General features: G+C 42.2%; 1 protein-coding gene across 4 annotated transcripts in view; it reads right to left on the bottom strand.

Annotated features, from left to right (window-relative positions):
• Window positions 1-17,467, bottom strand: part of APP (amyloid beta precursor protein) — a 145,283-nt gene that overhangs the window by 18,998 nt on the left and 108,818 nt on the right. For all 4 annotated transcript variants that reach the window (XM_083611291.1, XM_083611292.1, XM_083611293.1 and 1 more), the window contains 4 exons: window positions 17,127-17,201; window positions 15,632-15,790; window positions 8,313-8,441; window positions 5,272-5,371 (listed from right to left, as the gene is read on the bottom strand). In XM_083611291.1, the coding sequence (XP_083467417.1) occupies window positions 5,272-5,371; window positions 8,313-8,441; window positions 15,632-15,790; window positions 17,127-17,201 (463 nt within the window). The remainder of the gene's footprint in view (window positions 1-5,271; window positions 5,372-8,312; window positions 8,442-15,631; window positions 15,791-17,126; window positions 17,202-17,467) is intronic.

Below are 17,467 nucleotides of genomic sequence, written 5' to 3'. Positions count from 1 at the left end.
CCATGTCTTTCAGATTGTAAGCCTGAGGCCAGAGACTGTCTTATTATTGATTTTTGCAAGCTGCTCAGAGAGCCTTCTCAGTTGAAGAGTGGGGTGAAAATATTTTACATAACTAAATGAAATGTGTACAAGCATTGGACCCTGCAATAATTCACTTTTGGTTAATGAAGCTATGCTTGCGGTTCTGTGCATTCCTATTTCCTCATCACCTTTAAATATGCAAACTTACATAGGGAGGAATTCAATGATGCAATATTATGTTCGTTTCATTAGTGCAAGCATTTCAGCTTGACAGATGAACAATCTCTCCCCCCCTCCTCCCCCATGCTGTTCTGGGGTTCTCCCAACACTCTGGAGCCAAATTGGGGGAGGCATTTTTGGGGGGTGGGGAGGGCCAAAAGTCCTGTTGCACTAGCAGGGCGCATTGGACTGGCACCTGGTAGCACAAACTGTTTATCTGAATCTGAGCCAAACATGCACACATCACACACACACACGCGCGTGCGCGCGCACACACACACACACACACACACACAGAGAGAGATAGCCTCCTCTCCAACTTCTAGATTCTATTACTTTCCTGATTTCCACTGCGAAACTACAGTGCAGATAGTATATCCACAGGGCAAACATCTATCAACGAGCAAATGATATTAAGTCAGCTGTGTGGATTGCCAGTCACAAGCGTGACCCAATATGAACCATAGCATCTGTTGGCTCGATGCGCTGTGATTATCACAGGCATTGACAAAGACAGACATATCCTCCTGGGCAACTCACTTGTCTCTGCATTATCCAGCTTTGTTGCAAGGAACACATGGAAGGATCAAATTTCTCACTGGCATCCAGTGACCCCAGGGCTGGCCCAAACCAGCAGCACATATTCACATTTAGCATCAATGCCAGCGCTCCCTTCATTTTCTAAATTGGGATAGATGCTGCACTACGTGCACGCCTAGCTAGCTGGGATATCACTGTAACATTTCATTATGTAGGTAGCTAAGCAGTGAAAAGGGATACAGGAGGAAGCTGAAAAATAAATCCTGTCAGCAAGAACACCCAAGGAATGGATTGTTTTATAATCCATTTAGTGATAAGCTGAAATGAGCAGAAATTATTTGAACTACGCCATAATTAAGTTCTTGGTGCTTTCTTGGCTACACATGCTTCTGACTATTATATTTCAAAATAAGCTTTTAATTTTGCAATTCTTATCTATTTAAGATGCTTCCTAGAATGTCAGAGACCAAAGTAGCTTCCCAATTTCAAGACAAAAGATGTTTCTATACGAACAGTGCAATCCTATCCTGGTCTGTTCAGAAACTAATGCTCCTGGAGTTCAAATCAAGGTCATTCCCAGGTGCGCAGGGTGTAAGATTGCAACCTAACTCTCTTACATTCTTGAATCTTGTACTTACCACATATCCACATTTCTTAATTGTTTTTAAAAGGCACTGGAGCCTTTTAAAGGCTTTTCTGTGCACTCATCACTTCATTTTAATTAGCACTTTTCACTCCAGCATTTGCCTACCCAGTTTACCAAACAGGCAATACCTTTTTAAACCAGGACAAAGTGGCATTTCAGGAACCAATATATAAATAAGGTGGTACATGGAGCTTGCGTTTGCAGGGATCTCCAAATTGAGACAGATACCTTTTCACCAGCTCCACTTCAAAGCTTGTTACACAATGATCCACTAACTTATTCCTCATTCCATTACAAATCCATCTGACACGGTCTGCACTCTTCAAGATTGTTTAGAATTTTCACCTGATGGTCTTATTTAGACACACCAATTTCCCCTTCTAGGCACCCTTATCATCTCATAACCAGTTCACGTTATTAAAATCCTAGACATGCTGAGCTAAAGAAAAGACTTGCTACTGACCAAATTCACAGAGAAAACTGGTTTACTACCTCAGACTGCAGCCTTTCCACCACATTATTTTGATGAAATTGCCACTGGCTACGAAGGCTAGCATTTCCATGTCTTTCTTTATTCCTTTTAAAGAAGTCTGGCTCCAGTTTTCTAGGAAGCAGTCTCCCTCTTGGTCAAGGTGGTTCACAAGAACCAAGAGTCTCTTGAAAGCAGCTATTCAGGGGTGCCTGCAAATCCTCTGTATTTTCTTGGACTGTCAGTCCAAGAAAACAGGATTTAGGAGAGGGAGGAAAGCGTGTGTATTTTCGCGTGCATATCTGTTTATCTGGGTCAATGCAGATAAACTATTTTATTTTACCTGTACTTTTACTGCCAGGGAGTTGAGCTCTGCCTAGAAGGTACAACGCTAGGATGTTCATTTCAGAAATGGTTCCAGGTTCTCCAAAATCTCACAAGCAGGCTTGAATAAGCCCCTTATAAGAAGTATAGCCTGGCACGCTGTTATGCATTTCCCTTAAGGTTTGGTTGAGCCTTTCTCATATATTGAGCCTCTCATCACTCAGGCTAAGCAGCCCAACTCCAGAGAAAATGGGAAAGTCAGATCAGGGTGCCTAACTTGCACTGTTGGGGAAGTTTTTAATGTCTGATGATTTATTGTATTTTTAATATTTTGTTGCAAGCTGCCCAGAGTGGGTGGGGTAATTATTATTATTATTATTATTATTATTATTATTATTATTATTATTATTATTATTATTATTACAGCCCCTCCAGAAGTCATTAGATTACAATTCCCATCAGCTGAAGTCAGAACGGTCAGGATGATGGGAACAGCAGTCAAGCAATATATGGGGGGGGGGGTTAGAGGTTAGCTACCCCTGCTTAAAATGAACAGGTTCATGTCAACATTATTCCTCTGCTCTTGCTCTTACGTAACATAAACTTCCCAAAGCACGTTTAAAGAAAGATACAATCCCTGGGCTGAACACACATTTTAGTTTGTTTGCTGGGTTTTCACTCCTTCACAGATATGGCATCTGTAGCGGAAATCTTTTCTGAATATGTTCAGGCGATTTCCAAAGGGCAGAGTCATTCATCATCTCAGAGAGCACAGTAGAATTTGTAAGTATACCAACACTTCAGTCTTCTATAATGTCAGAATAGATTTACTAAAATAAAATCATCCTATGTAGGTAATGTGTGATATAAAAACCTCACCAAGAAAAATCAATTACTTGGATCCTAAAATAAATTCACCTGAGAAAGTTCAGGAAAGAAAAGAACAGAAAAAGTTCGCCTGTACCCCTGAGAAGCTTCTCCAGAGCATCAGCAGGTCTTCTTGAGCAACGTGGAAATGGAGTGTGGGGAGGAAAAGATGAAATGCTTTCCTTCCATGAACTTCCTTAAGTTAACTTTAGATCCATGCCTGATTTAGAGAGATTGTCTTATGGCATAACCTCCCCCACAACCATCCAACACTGATCAGGAGAGCTTCCTGATCCTGAGAATAAGTTTGAGGGCATGCGTGGGAATGCAGGGAGTAGGAAAACTTCCTTCTGTGAATGTTTTTAAGTCAATGGATTCAAACCAGTCTAAATATTTTTAAATGTTTGCATTTTCTAGCCTCTTTTCTGAGGTGAACATCCCTCAAAGTGCACATCTCCCATTGCTTGCACCAGTTCTGCCAACATGCCCTCCTTTTGTCATGATTTGAACACACTGTCTCTTCCTGCACTTTTTACCAACCTGAAAGAAAATTGACCCTGCAGCAGTCAGAGACAACCACCTCTAAATTTCAGATCAGTTGAGTTTATTCGAGAAAAATTAACTCTTGACTATTTATTAGCATTAGCAGTATGCAATAAATCTGATAACTTTCTCTTGTCTGTGACCACACTGCTCTCAAGCATTTGGGGATAATTCTGATTCTTGAATAGCAGATCATTCTCCCAGCTCAAATTAAGTATGATAGCTGGGATAACATAAATCAGCCTTCCCCAAACTGGCATCCTTCAGATGTTTTTTGGGGGACTGCAGTTCCCATCATCCCTGACCACTGGGCACGGCTAGCTGGCATCACTGGGATCGGCAGTCCAAGACATCTGAAAGACTCCAGGTTGAGGGATGTTACTGAAACTGTTTCTGTTAATATATATTAATGAACTGCTCACGTTGTTCCTTTGCTACCAACTCTCCCCTAATTTTATATGAACATAATTTTAAACTCTGCTTGTGGTGACTTCACCTTTAACTAGACAATATTTCAAATACTTTAAAAAGGCGGGGGGGGGGGGGCGCCAACGTTTAGCAGGATCACCAAAGAAACAACCACCACTGAAGTGTTTAAGCTGCAGTAACAAACATACAGTTTGGATAGCAATTGTATGAAGAGCTGAGTAAAGGAGTGAAACCCAGCATCTGTTGAGACAAATATACTCAGCAACCAGATGCAAGACAGATGTTCATAGTAGTTCCAACCATCACTTAAAGTACAGAAATCATATATCCCAGTCATTCATTAATAACATAGTATTGCTTATTGCCAAAAATGAGCTACCCTAAAGTATGGAAATGCCTTTGGAAATCCATTTGCATATTTTGAAATGAAAGCCTAATTCATACAACATTTGCTAAGAACTGTCTAACATTTGACTACAAGGGATTAGGTCCTGTTGAAGGGTAGCTTATTACCATCACTTATTTAATGTATTTTATCCCGCTCTCTGAGCGGCTTACAAATGATCAACAATAAGGTTTGCAATCTAAAAGTCAAGTCACACAAAAAAGGAAAGTAGACTGGGATGAAGGAGGGAAATAAGTCATTTCAAGCACCAGCTCTTTGTTAATATAGTTTTATATTTTAAAAAAACTCTTTCATCTGCTGTAATGCTTTAAAGTTACAAATAGTTTTTTATGGCTGTTTTAAATAATTTCAATGTTGCACTTTAGTGAGGTGTTGTAACCCAACTCAAGAGGGCAGATACCCTGAATGGTGGTCTAGAAATCCATTAAATAATTAAAAATGTGTACCACTTTTCTGTCCCAGTTCACTTTAAGAGTTTTGCATACTTAGGGAAGAAATATAGCAAAAGCATTCCTGATTTCAAAGCACCACCCATTTAGGGTGGTTACATAGATAGCAGTTATTTCTCTTTCCACATAGATTCCCTCCCAGCAAACCGGCCACAGAATGTGTTGCATTAATTTTTCCCCACTCACAGACTTTTATCACCATTTTAATGTGAAAGCTACCATCCACTCTTAATACTAAAGGACCAAGTAGTTTTTAACTCATCCTCCTCTCCCCGCCACCCACCTGCTACAAATGAAAATTAACAGCCAAACTATTTTCAGGACAACAGATCACCGAGCAAAAAGTAAAGCAACTTACCAACTTCATCCTGAATCTCCTCAGCAACCGCTGGCACATTGTAAAGCAAGGAAAGAGACTGGTTCATGCGCTCATATGTCACACGTAGGTGTGTCATAACCTAAAGAATTTTTGAAAAACCCCCCACAAAAAACAAGATCAGTTTGCAGTCATGTGTCAAGGCCAATGAATCACCATGCAGTCCCCAGGGTAAGTTGCATATTTCTCAGTGTGATTAAACTATGTAGCATCTTCCACTCCAAAAGGTCTGTGCAAAAAAGGTGTGCCAATATAAATATATACGTCAAAATATATACAAGTGACAAACCAGATGAAACTCAGAGGTTGGCCATTCTACCACTTACCACCGCCCCATGAAGTCCACATGACATTGCAACTGCCAACAGCGCCTCCCTTGCTCAACACCTGACAGGTCCATATGGGAGATGCTCCTTCAGATATTTAGGGATCAAATAGTTCTTCAGGTCAGCATAAGCACCTTGAATATGCAGGTCTTTTAAAACTGGTGTAATATGTGCCTGGCTAGGAGTGCTAACCAGCACCCTGGTGGCTGCATTCTGCACAAGTTGCATCTTCCAAACTGTCTTCAAGCCCAGCCCCACATAGAGTGTGTTATGATAGCCCAGTGTTCAGGTTATTAGAGCAAGGATCATTGCAGCCAAGCACTCTCTATCCAGGAAGGGCCATCGTTGATGAACCAGCCTGAGCTGGAAATAAGCCAGCGGAGCCACCTGGATCTCAAGGGTCAATAGCAGGCCAAAGAGCACCTGCAAACTACTAACACAGTCTCTCATTGGGAGTGCCACATCATCCAGAACAGGTTGTCTCCTCACTTCCCAGACCCGAGAACCCACAACACATATAGAAACTCCACCAAAATGCAGGCATCACCACTGCAGCTCTATATTTTCAGAGAACAAGACAATTTGCGGTCCTGTCAACCTTATTGATTTTGTAGTTGAAAATCCATTAGGAAGTCACTAAGTAATTCACTCCTGTCATCCATGTCACAAAGAGGTACGGTTCTGTGGCAGATGTCTTCAGTGGTATGCTTTGTAGCTGTTCCCACCCATGTCAATGAGGATTAACTCTCATTAAAATTGCCTACAAAAACCAACGTCAGCATGATGCACAAGGTTGGGAACAGGCAGGTGAAGGAATTCCTAATCCATGTTCAAAAGGAACAATCACTTGCATGGGCTGGATCTGCCTGCCTCACTCTGGGGACTGAAGGGAAGGTGAAAAGGATAAAGGGAATGTTCCCAGATAAACAGGAAGCAGCAAGACAATTTTAACCAAGAAAAGACAGTTACCACCAGTGCTTTCCTTGCAAGGGCAGAATGAACTTCTGCTTGTACGGCGGGACTTTACCCCTCTCGTCCTCCCCACACACCATCAAAATCTGCTCCAGAGGATTGGGAGAGCTTCCAGAGCAGATTTTTTCTGGGGGGTGGGGGTAGTGGTGGCTGCAGTGGGTGTAAAGTCCCACTGCACTAGTGGAAGTCTAGTGGAAGTCAACTCACACATTACTGGATCCAACCCAGATTTTTATCTTCCCTACCAGTGACTGACAGTTTGCCGAGACTGAAACTTCAGGTGATTCCAGGTCGGCAGAATCCTATGCTCCCATGGTTATTTTCTTAAACTTTAAAATGTTTTTCAGTTTCACAGATTCTAGGGATTGAAGCAGAAGTTCTTAAGAATTTTCAGACGCTGTCTGCTATTTTAATTCTTCTATATTTTCTTTGCCAGTTTTTACTCCTGCATAAATGTGCGAGGGTATTATTAAATCTTTGGCACACAGTCTAGAAAACTCCCTGTTAGGAAGCATCTAATAAATTACAAATGGAAAGAAAAGAATTTTCTCAGCAGTACAGAGGTGTCCTTGGCTGCAGAGATAACTGAATGGTAAGCCTCATTGTTCTACACAGTATGCCACCAGGCCATCAGAAAGCCCTTATTCACAGCACTACCACATACTCACAGAGATGGGAATATTTATATAGTCCCTACTGCACAAGTTGCTCAATTGCATGCGAAACAGATAGGCTAGTGGCAACACACCCCTGACACCAACATGTGTGTTTTGCATCCGACCAGTTCACCCATGGGGCAACATGCATCAAACGATTATTGCTTTAATATGCATAGCCTGGGATTTTTGGCAGCCTGCCAGAAATGTCTAAATCGACCCAGAGGGGATCAGAATGCTGAACTGCTCCTAGTTCTCCCCATGGAAATGCCTCTAAAATGGGGTGTCCTGTAAAATGGGATGCCTCATGAGAATACCATTACAATGCAAAAATTACTGGGGTGGGCCACATATATTCATAAGCGGTGCCAAAAGGTCACAATAATGAATCAAGGAAAACTGTTAAACAATATAGGGACATATACAAATATATATATAGTCAGAGAAATTGAATGCAGAGCAGCGTGCAGGTAACTCACAACTTACACTTACTTTACCTATGCAATAGCAGCTATGCATGGGTGGGAACAAGCAAACCCACTCTCCATTTATTTATCCCACCACCACCAACACCAGTGCAAAGCTGTGGCTGTGGGCATACCTGGCTTTGAGAAGGTGGTGCCTAGTAAGGAGGTGCCAGGCTTTCGGAAAGGAGGCAGGGACTCTTAAGACCCTGCCAGAGCCCTCGTACCTCCTTCGCAAAGCTGGGTAACCAGCCCTCCATCTTGCAGAAGGCCTGGTTCCTGGCTTTACACAATTTTGCTTACATACACAGTGGCCAAGAAGGTCACCCCCGTGGAAGTTGCGAGTTACCTGTACTACAAAATCTATGTACAAAGCCTGACCTCTTTAAAATTGTTATAAAAACCCCATGATCCTACTACCCGACAGAGAGTATCAAATATTTAGCAGGTATCATCATACAAAGAGGGATACTAGTTGACATTAATCGACTGCAAGCTTTGCAAACTTTTTTTTTTTTTAAATGCTCTGCTTCTTAATTTATCAGTCTTAAGAAATCAGCATGCGCACACTAATAAAAGTTGGGGGTCTCTGATGGACATGTTACCTGAGATCTGATCTGGGCGGCTTTTTTGGGATCCACCATACGGACGTGCTCAAAGTGCTTGAGGGTGTGCTGCCTATCTTTCTGCTCAGCACGCACGTACTTCTTCAGCATGTTAAACACGTGTCGAGGCTGCGGAAACAAAAATCAAACAAACCCACATACATAATTCACAGACCTCAGAGCAGAGTGTGATTCAAAGTCATCTCTAAGGAACACGTAAAGCCTAAATTCTAAGCGCTAAGGACACTCAGCCTGCTGACTTAGACTAATGGTCCACCTAGTCCAGCACTGTCTTCTCGCAGTGGCCAAACAGATCCCTGTGGGAAACAGGCAAGCAGGACTTGAGCACAACAGCACTCTTCACACACACACACACACACACACACACACACACACACACACACACACACATATATACAGTTACAGATAGGTAGCCGTGTTGGTCTGCCATAGTCAAAACAAAAATTTTTTTTTCCTTCCAGTAGCACCTTAAAGACCAACTAAGTTAGTTCTTGGTATGAGCTTTCGTGTGCATGCCAAGAACTAACTTAGTTGGTCTTTAAGGTGCTACTGGAAGGAAACATTTTTTTTTTGTTTTGACTATGGCAGACAGGTATCTGAAGAAGTGTGCATGCACACGAAAGCTCATACCAAGAACTAACTTAGTTGGTCTTTAAGGTGCTACTGGAAGGAAATTTTTTTGTTTTGTTTTGACATATATATATTGGTAACTTTGCGTTAATGTAACATTTTTATATGTAACTGTATTTTTATAATGTTTTGTTTAAGCTGTCTTTGTTGCTTCTTTTTTGTATACTGCTTAGAGAGGGCAAAAATTATTTACCGGAATAGTTGTGATTGAGGTGACCAAGTAGGGAAGCTTTTGCGAACTGGGAAATATATATATTTTTAGGTCATCTGCAGTGTTAGAAATTAGCTAGGCGCCAGGCGCGTTTTGCAACTGGCGTGGGTCCACTTGCAAAATGTCAAGAGAAGGGATCTGAAATATTTTCCTTGGAGCTTGAATTTGTTGTATTCTGGGTTGTTTCATCTGATGTTTTAATGTGTTGTAAACTGCTTTGAGATTTGTTCTTTAAAATATAAAGTGGTTTAGAAATAATAATAATAATAATAATAATAATAATAATAATTCCCAGCAACTGGCATTCAGAGGCATACTACCTCTGAAGAGTGGAAGCAGAGCACAGCCATAATAGCTAGTAGCCACTGATAGCCTTTATCCTCCATGAATTAGTCCAATCCTCTTTTAAAGCCATCCAGGTTTGTGGCCTTCGTGGCCTCCTATGTAAGTGAGTTCGATAGCTTAACTATACACTGCATGCAGCAGTAATTTCCTGAATCTTCTAACATATTTCAGCTTCACAGGATGACCAAGAGCTCTAGTCTTATGAGACAGGGAGAAAAACTTTTCTCTCTCACTTGCTCTATGCCATGCATAATTTTATAAGCCTTTATCATGCCACCTCTTACTTGCCTTTTCTCTAAAATAAAAAAGTCCCCAAAAGTCACACCACTGATTTGTTAAACAGGATTATGATATCAGCAGTTTATTTTCAGTTCCTTCGACTTTTTCACAGCTGCCCCATACTGGGTTGACATCTTCACTTAGCTTTCTATTTTGACCCAAATGTCTCACTCCTGGTCACTGACCACCAATGCAGACTCCGTGAATGTATATGTTTAAAATTAAGATCCCCGCTCGCCGCAACATGCATCACTTTATACTTGTTTACACTGAATTGCATTTGCCATTTTACTGCCCATTCATTCAGTTGAGCGAGGTCCTTTGGGAGCTCTTCATAATCTCTTTTTGTTTTAATGATCCTGAACAATTTATAAATTCTTTTTTTAAAAAAACTGGTTTTACATTGTCCACTTTCCAGTCTTCAGGTATGGAAGTTGATCTTAGCGACAAGTTGCATATTTCAGTTAGAAAATAAGCAATTTCACATTTGAGTTATTTGAGTAATGCTGAATTCCACCCAATACATATAAAATATTAATAATCCAAATCTTGCAGCTGGATACAACAGCTGGAATGTATTTGACAGAATTATTTTGTAAATTAAAATAAAATGTCTGTTCCATGTTGATATCTAAAAAGCCTTTAGGATAGCATCTAGTCAAGTATTCTCAGCTCTGTCCTGTCATATCCTCCAGCACATTCAGTTTCCACTGCTTTCTGTGCTGCATAACTGCATTAAGTAATACAATTACTCCTTTTTTTGAATAAGCACCAGTTATTTACATGTGCAATGTTAGATGTGCTACTGTTTGATCTACAATGCTTTACTCTAAACAGCTCTGAGAGCTTTGTTACAGACAAATAAAGGCATGTAATAGACAGAATTACATGGTAAAAGTCATTGCTTTGGGCACAGCAAATAACTCACACCATCCAGGTTGATTTTCTAGGTTAGTTCACAGCAGCAGCACAATGCCACAAGCTGCAATACCATGCATTTTCCTTGGAATGAAGGACAACAACTGTAGTTTTGTCAAAACAAAAACTGTTCAGTACATTTTTAAAAGAAATTTAATTTGGGCAATAGCATGGAATTTTAAGCTATACTGATGTCTCTCATGGGCAGATAAGATTCTTGAAAACAGAACTGACTGCGCTTACATATAACCAGATTGGGTGGGCAATTAGCAATTCAAAGTTCCAAGAAAGCAGAGGAACTTCTGTGTGTAAAAGCAACCCAAATTCAGTTTCTCAAGGTTTATTTATGAATGAGATCACTCAAATTCAACATTTTTCAAGAGTCATCTTCTGCCGCTTTCATTACTAAGGAACGTATTTCACGTAAGTTTCTAGTTCTACAGAATATTACTTCCCACAAAGAGGAAATACCGTATTTTTCGCCCCATAGGACGCACCGGCCCATAGGACGCACCAAGTTTTTTGGGGGGGAAATAAAGAAAAAAAAAATTATTTCCCCCCCAGGCGCTTGTGGGGTCGGCAGCGGGGAGACGCACTGTGCCTCCCAGCTGTCCCCGGAGCTTGCGGGGCAGGCAGCGGGGAGAAGCGCTCTTCTCCCCATCGCCCGCCTGCAGACGAGGTCCGGGGACAGCGGGAAGACGCGCTGCGCCTCCCAGCTGTCCCCAGAGCTTGCGGGGCAGGCAGCGGGGAGAAGCGCTCTTCTCCCCGCCGCCCGCCTGCAGACCAGGTCCGGGGACAGCAGGAAGACGCGCTGCGCCTCCCAGCTGTCCCCGGAGCTTGCGGGGCAGGCAGCGGGGAGAAGCGCTCTTCTCCCCACCACCCGCCTGCAGACCAGGTCCGGGGACAACGGGAAGACGCGCTGTGCCTCCCAGCTGTCCCTGGAGCTTGCGGGGCAGTCAGCGGGGAGAAGCGCTCTTCTCCCCACCACCCGCCTGCAGACCAGGTCCGGGGACAGCGGGAAGACGCGCTGCGCCTCCCCACTGTCCCCGGAGCTTGCGGGGCTGGCGGCGGGGAGAAGCACGCGTCTCCCCGCCGTCAGCCTCCAAACCACATCGGGAGACAGCGGGATGGCGGCGTTCCGCCTCCCCACTGTCCCCCACCTTGTGGGGCTGGCGCTGCGGCTCTCCTGAAGCCTGGAGAGCGAGAGGGGTCGGTGCACACCAACCCCTCTCGCTCTCCAGGCTTCAGCGAAAGCCTGCATTCGCCCCATAGGACGCACACACATTTCCCCTTCATTTTTGGAGGGGAAAAAGTGCATCCTATAGGGCGAAAAATACGGTAATACTAATCTAAACAAATCTGTAATTTACAAGATAGGTAATTAATTGTCAGTTTTCCTAGTTATTCTCAGTGAATACTAGGATTTGGATTGTGTGCAATGTAAACATTTGATTTTAACTTGCAGCTATGGAATTTAGGATGCCAAGGAGGAAGCTCACATCATACAGGAATATGTATAGAGATGTGTTGGATTCATACAGAGCTGCACCTATAATCTAAAATCACGGTTCTAGGATCACTTTATAAATTTTGAGATTTACCTTGCAAAGTAACAAATGCTTAGTCATCTTTGATCTTTGCAAATTGCATTGGTGGTATTAAGGTTAAAGTAAGGATTTGGAAGATAAGACGGCAACCTCTCCAAAACCTGATATCCATTTGTAGTATAGAAGATTAAGTTGGTTCTTTTCTCAGGATAACTTGTGGATACAATGGAACCTTGGTTTTTCTTGGAAGCCGAATGATTCAGAACCCGAACGCCAAAAACCCGGAAGTAAATGCTTCCGTTTTGAATGCACTTCAGAAGTCAAATGGCTTTCGAGGTGTGTTTCTCCATTTGCTCCAGTGAAACTGCCGACCGCCCATTGCACCTCAGTTGTCGAATGGTCTTCCAGAACGGATTACATTCGACAACCGAGGTTCCACTGTAATATATTACAGTGTACAATGGTACCTTGGGTTAAGTGCTTAATTCGTTCCGGAGGTCCGTTCTTAACCTGAAACTGTTCTTAACCTGAAGCACCACTTTAGCTAATGGGGCCTCCTGCTGCTGCTGCTCTGCCAGAGCCAAATTTCTGTTCTTATCCTGAAGCAAAGTTCTTAACCTGAAGAACTATTTCAGGCTTAGCGGAGTGTGTAACCTGAAGCGTATGTAACCTGAAGTGTATGTAACCCGAGGTACCACTGTACAGTGGTACCTCGGTTTATGAACTTAATCTGTTCCGGAAGTCCGTTCTTAAACCGAAACCGTTCTTAAACCGAGGTGCACTTTCCCTAGTGGGGCCTCCCACCGCCAGTGTCCTTCCACTGATCGGATTCCGTTCCTAGACTGAGGTAAAGTTTGCAAACCGGGACCAGTTTTGCAGAGTTCATAAACCAAATCGTTCGTAAACAGGACTGTTCTTAAAACGAGGTACCACTGTAAACTCATTATGTTCTTTCCCCAACCTGCTGCCCTCCAAATGTTTTGGACTCCCACTGCTATCAGCCACAGCCCACCTGTCCACTGGCCATGGATAATGGGAACTGTAGTTCAACATTCCTGGAAGGCACTAGACTTGGGAAAACTGAATTAGAGTACAGTTTCTCAAGTACAAAGATAAGGTTAACTACTGATAAGGTTAACTACTGATGCTAGCACTTGTACCCATTGGAAGAATCACACAACACCAATACCTTTGTGGTTAACAGTCTTTGCTGCCTGATGAAATAAAATGCATTTAATAGCAGCCCCACCAGCTGCCTTTCCAATTGGCTGCAGAAGAGTTCCGTGTTAATTTTTAAAGGCTGGAAAGAACATACTAATAGCAGAATCCAGCTCTCCACAATGTAGCTGAAAGTGCATAGTGCAACAACCTTGCTGAAAATAAGCAAGTCTTGATCTATTCAGAGCTGGGATGGGAAAGCAGGTTGGATGGCTGCCTGCCATGGATGCATTGCAGTGGGTTGGAATAGATGACCCTTGTGGTCATTTCCAATTCTACAATTCTATGAAACTGGTTGGGAACCCTATTTATCCCACCTTGGGTCCAATGATGGAAGGCAGGTAGGATGCAACCACCTGGGAGACCATGACTGCTGAAAGAGAAGTATTTTAAAATATACTAAGCTATTTTGGATCTCTTATTCTCCAAAATGGATAACTGCATCAGCCTCTATCAAAGATTAAGTATGCAACATCTATAATTATTGGATCAATATTGTGTTTTAAATATTTATAAGCACATGCAAAAATCCATATTCCAGATATGGTTTGTCGCTATCCCACTTGTGTGTTGTGTGTCTGTGTGAACTAAACAACTGGGGGGAAAACATTACTCATAGAAACCAGCAGGGGCTGTATGAGCTCTATAAAATAACTTCCCACATATACAGAAATTATTTTCTCTCATCTTATTAATCTTTGTCAGAAGACATATTCGTTTTTACAATTCTGACTTTCCTTGTTTACACACATTATACAGTATGCTCATCAATTGTGATGGGTATCCTAAATTATTGATTACCGAGACTGACAAATTTCTTGCCAGTCTCACATCAGACAGAATCATAATTCTCACCTAAATACACTATAAATAGCAGTAACACCCCCCCCCAAAAAAACCCTATCTTTGTGGGCCTACAACTTCTACCTACATATTTCTTCCTCTCCTTCTATAGCCTAATGTATCTTCAGAAAATGCAGAATAATTTGGAAAATATATTTAAGTTCTTGCCTCTCTACATTAAACTGTTTGGTTCTGACAGTGCACAAGTATTCCACTCTGCAACTCTTTTATATCTATCCTAAATATCTGTGCTTGTGCTATGTACCCACAAAACTAGCATGTCCGGCTTTGTAACACCATGGGTGCTAAATGTACAATGCCAGGTTGTTGCATTATTATTTTAATCTGGAAAAAGCAACTTGGGGGTGGTGGTGTCCAGTTATGACCCTTTCCTTATCTCACCATGGTCCTGAGGGCAGCCCTCCCAATTAACACCAAAGGGTGCAAATCTCCAGGTGTAACAGTATCTTTGGAAGGTGATTCCATCAGCACTACAGACGGGAGGAATGGAGCATAAGAATGCAACATCAAGTCACATGTAGTTTGGGTACAGCAGTTGGTATGCTCCATCCTAAAACAGTTCTATACTGGTTCATCAAGTCACTGGGTAAGATCAGCTTTTCTTGACTTTTTCATTTGCAAACCACTTGAAAATTCCTGGGGGTCTCAGTGGACTATTAACAAAACTTTCAAACCAAATAAGAAAGCTCAGTTGGTATCAGGATTGTCCTCACAGGTATGACAAGAGCACACACTGGCAGAATAGTCAAAAGTTGTGCCACTTGTCACAAACACTGGTTAAGACTGATTTTACCCTCAGGTTCAACCCCCATAGCACTTTTACAAAACTATGTGAAACAAGTAGTGAGCTGGCACAGGAAATGACTGCAGTCTCATTCATACCATGTCATATGAGAGAAAAGAAAACAAGGTTGCTTTGTAGCACATACTGTATTTTGGACAATATATTCTAGTGATTTCCCAACAGCAATAGCGCTGAACTTTTAAAACAATGCTGTATGTTTAAAGGAATGGTACCATTATGTGATCTCTGGTGACTTTTAAGAGATCTTTAAGAGAACTTAAGAGAAGGCTCTCAACTCCATACAAAAGTACCAGATGTACTTATAATCCCAAGCATGTTTACTCAAACGTAAGTCTCAGTGGGGCTTTTCTCACACAAGTGTGCATGGATTCACTTAGGTGGAGACTAAGCCCCACTTGGACTCAGCGGAACCTACTTCCAAAGAAACATGCATAGGACTGGGCTGCTGACATATGCTTATGCCAATCCTTATTTTGCTTACTTTGGGAGGGACAGCCTGCAGAGCGGTGATGTAGTTCTCCAGAGCAACACGGCGACGGTCATTGAGCATGGCTTCAACTCGTGCCATGTGAGTCTCCACTAGCTGCTGTCTCTCATTTGCAGCTTCTTGTTCCAACGATTCCACCTTCTCTTGGAAGTGCTGTTGTAGAAGAAACACAAGTTGTCACAAGACAGCAACAGGAAACTTGAAACCAGCAGATGCCACCCAAGTGATTCTAAAATATCCCATTTTTAAACTGACTCGGAATTGCACTGAATAAACTGGGAGCTTCTGGCATTTAGCGTTTCCTGCATTTCTTATTATCGGGTGCTGCCAATCTTTCCCACTCTCTAAAAATCATGGAAATGACATTTCCGCATGATCCAGTGATGTGGCTTAGTTTCCACTTGGACAGCCAACAACATAAAAATTGCTTGAGTGTGCATAATCAAGGAAAGAGAACCCATTCTTCACCAAGCTAATGATCAAAAAGAGCAGATATCATTTTCCTTTCCTTTCAAAAAAAGCAGGTAATTCTAAACTGAAGGGTTTTTAAAGCAAACAAGCAAGGGAGGAAGCAAAAAATGAAGAGGTCCCAATGAACACCCAGTTACGTCTTAAGCATGCTTGGCACCAGTAGCTGGACATATCAGGCACTGACAAGGGCCCCAGGGGTTCAGCTCAACCCCTCACAGGCCTGACCTGCCTGTGTGCCACTCACTGCCACCCCATTGGGCAGCTGTTTTAGCAGTGGGTGAGTGATGGTACTCCTTCTGGATGGGAACTGAGGTGTGTTGCTGTGTTGTGGCAGCAATATATAAAAATAAAACCATGCAGCTGTGTGTGTGTGTGTGTGTGTGTGAGAGAGAGAGAGAGAGAGAGAGAGAGAGAGAGAGAGAGAGTTAGAGAGAGTTCAGTGTTAAGGCCCCATCGGTGTCACTGTACAGATGCTCGCCCTGATCTTAAGTTTGGAACCCAAATACCCAACAGGCACACAGTGTTTTGTATGCACAGTGGTTAAGCTCAGACTTCTTCACAGCTACACCTCACAGGTGATGGGTACCATATCATCTTCATCACAGAATTCAAAGAATATGTAAAGCATCCATGTTAAGATCACAAGGAGCCTCCACCCATGCTTCCTTCAAACCATAAAGATGTGGCAAATTGCACTGACAGGGCTGCAGCATGACTCAACATGGAAGTCCTGACTCACACATTTTTCAAATTACATGGAGAAGATGTAGCAATATCCATCTCTTTTTCTCAAAAGGACTATCAGCTGTATTGGTATCGTATGACCAGGATTTAAGCCACCTAGACTTGTGAAGGCAGATTCCACATTGTGTTGAGGGAGTGATCTCCAAATTCACAGGACAGAACAAGTAACCCTACATTTTCAAACCTCAAGGTACACAATGGAACTCAGTTTTGCTACACATTTATTTTTATTTTGCAATCCTCATTGGTATGGAACATTCCTTTTTCTCCTTACCTGGATGACTGCCTTTTTATCAGCCTTTGGCAAATTCTTTGCTTGGTGTTCTGCCTCCTCCCATTCCCTCATGACCTGCCCAGACATAAAATACAAAACGAGCAAATTGTATTAGGTTCATACTCAGAAGGTGATTTGAGATACTTGGGTGGTTGAAAAAATAAAATTAATCCAACAAAGCTGGCACCCACAACACTTTTATCAATTTATAATTACAGGCACCTGATTTTTATTTTTACAAAAAAAAGCAGCATTGTTTTAGTGTATAAATTTTTAATTATTAGCTCATGTATCCTCCCAATAATGAGCCCAGAGCAACAAAACTAAATGTAATGTATACA

Source organism: Podarcis filfolensis (genome assembly GCF_964270895.1).
Source record: "Podarcis filfolensis genome assembly, chromosome: 4".
In the NCBI taxonomy this organism is placed as follows: Eukaryota; Metazoa; Chordata; class Lepidosauria; order Squamata; family Lacertidae; genus Podarcis; species Podarcis filfolensis.
The sequence above is the reverse complement of the archived record's forward strand: the minus strand, read 5'-3'. Positions and strand labels throughout refer to the sequence as shown.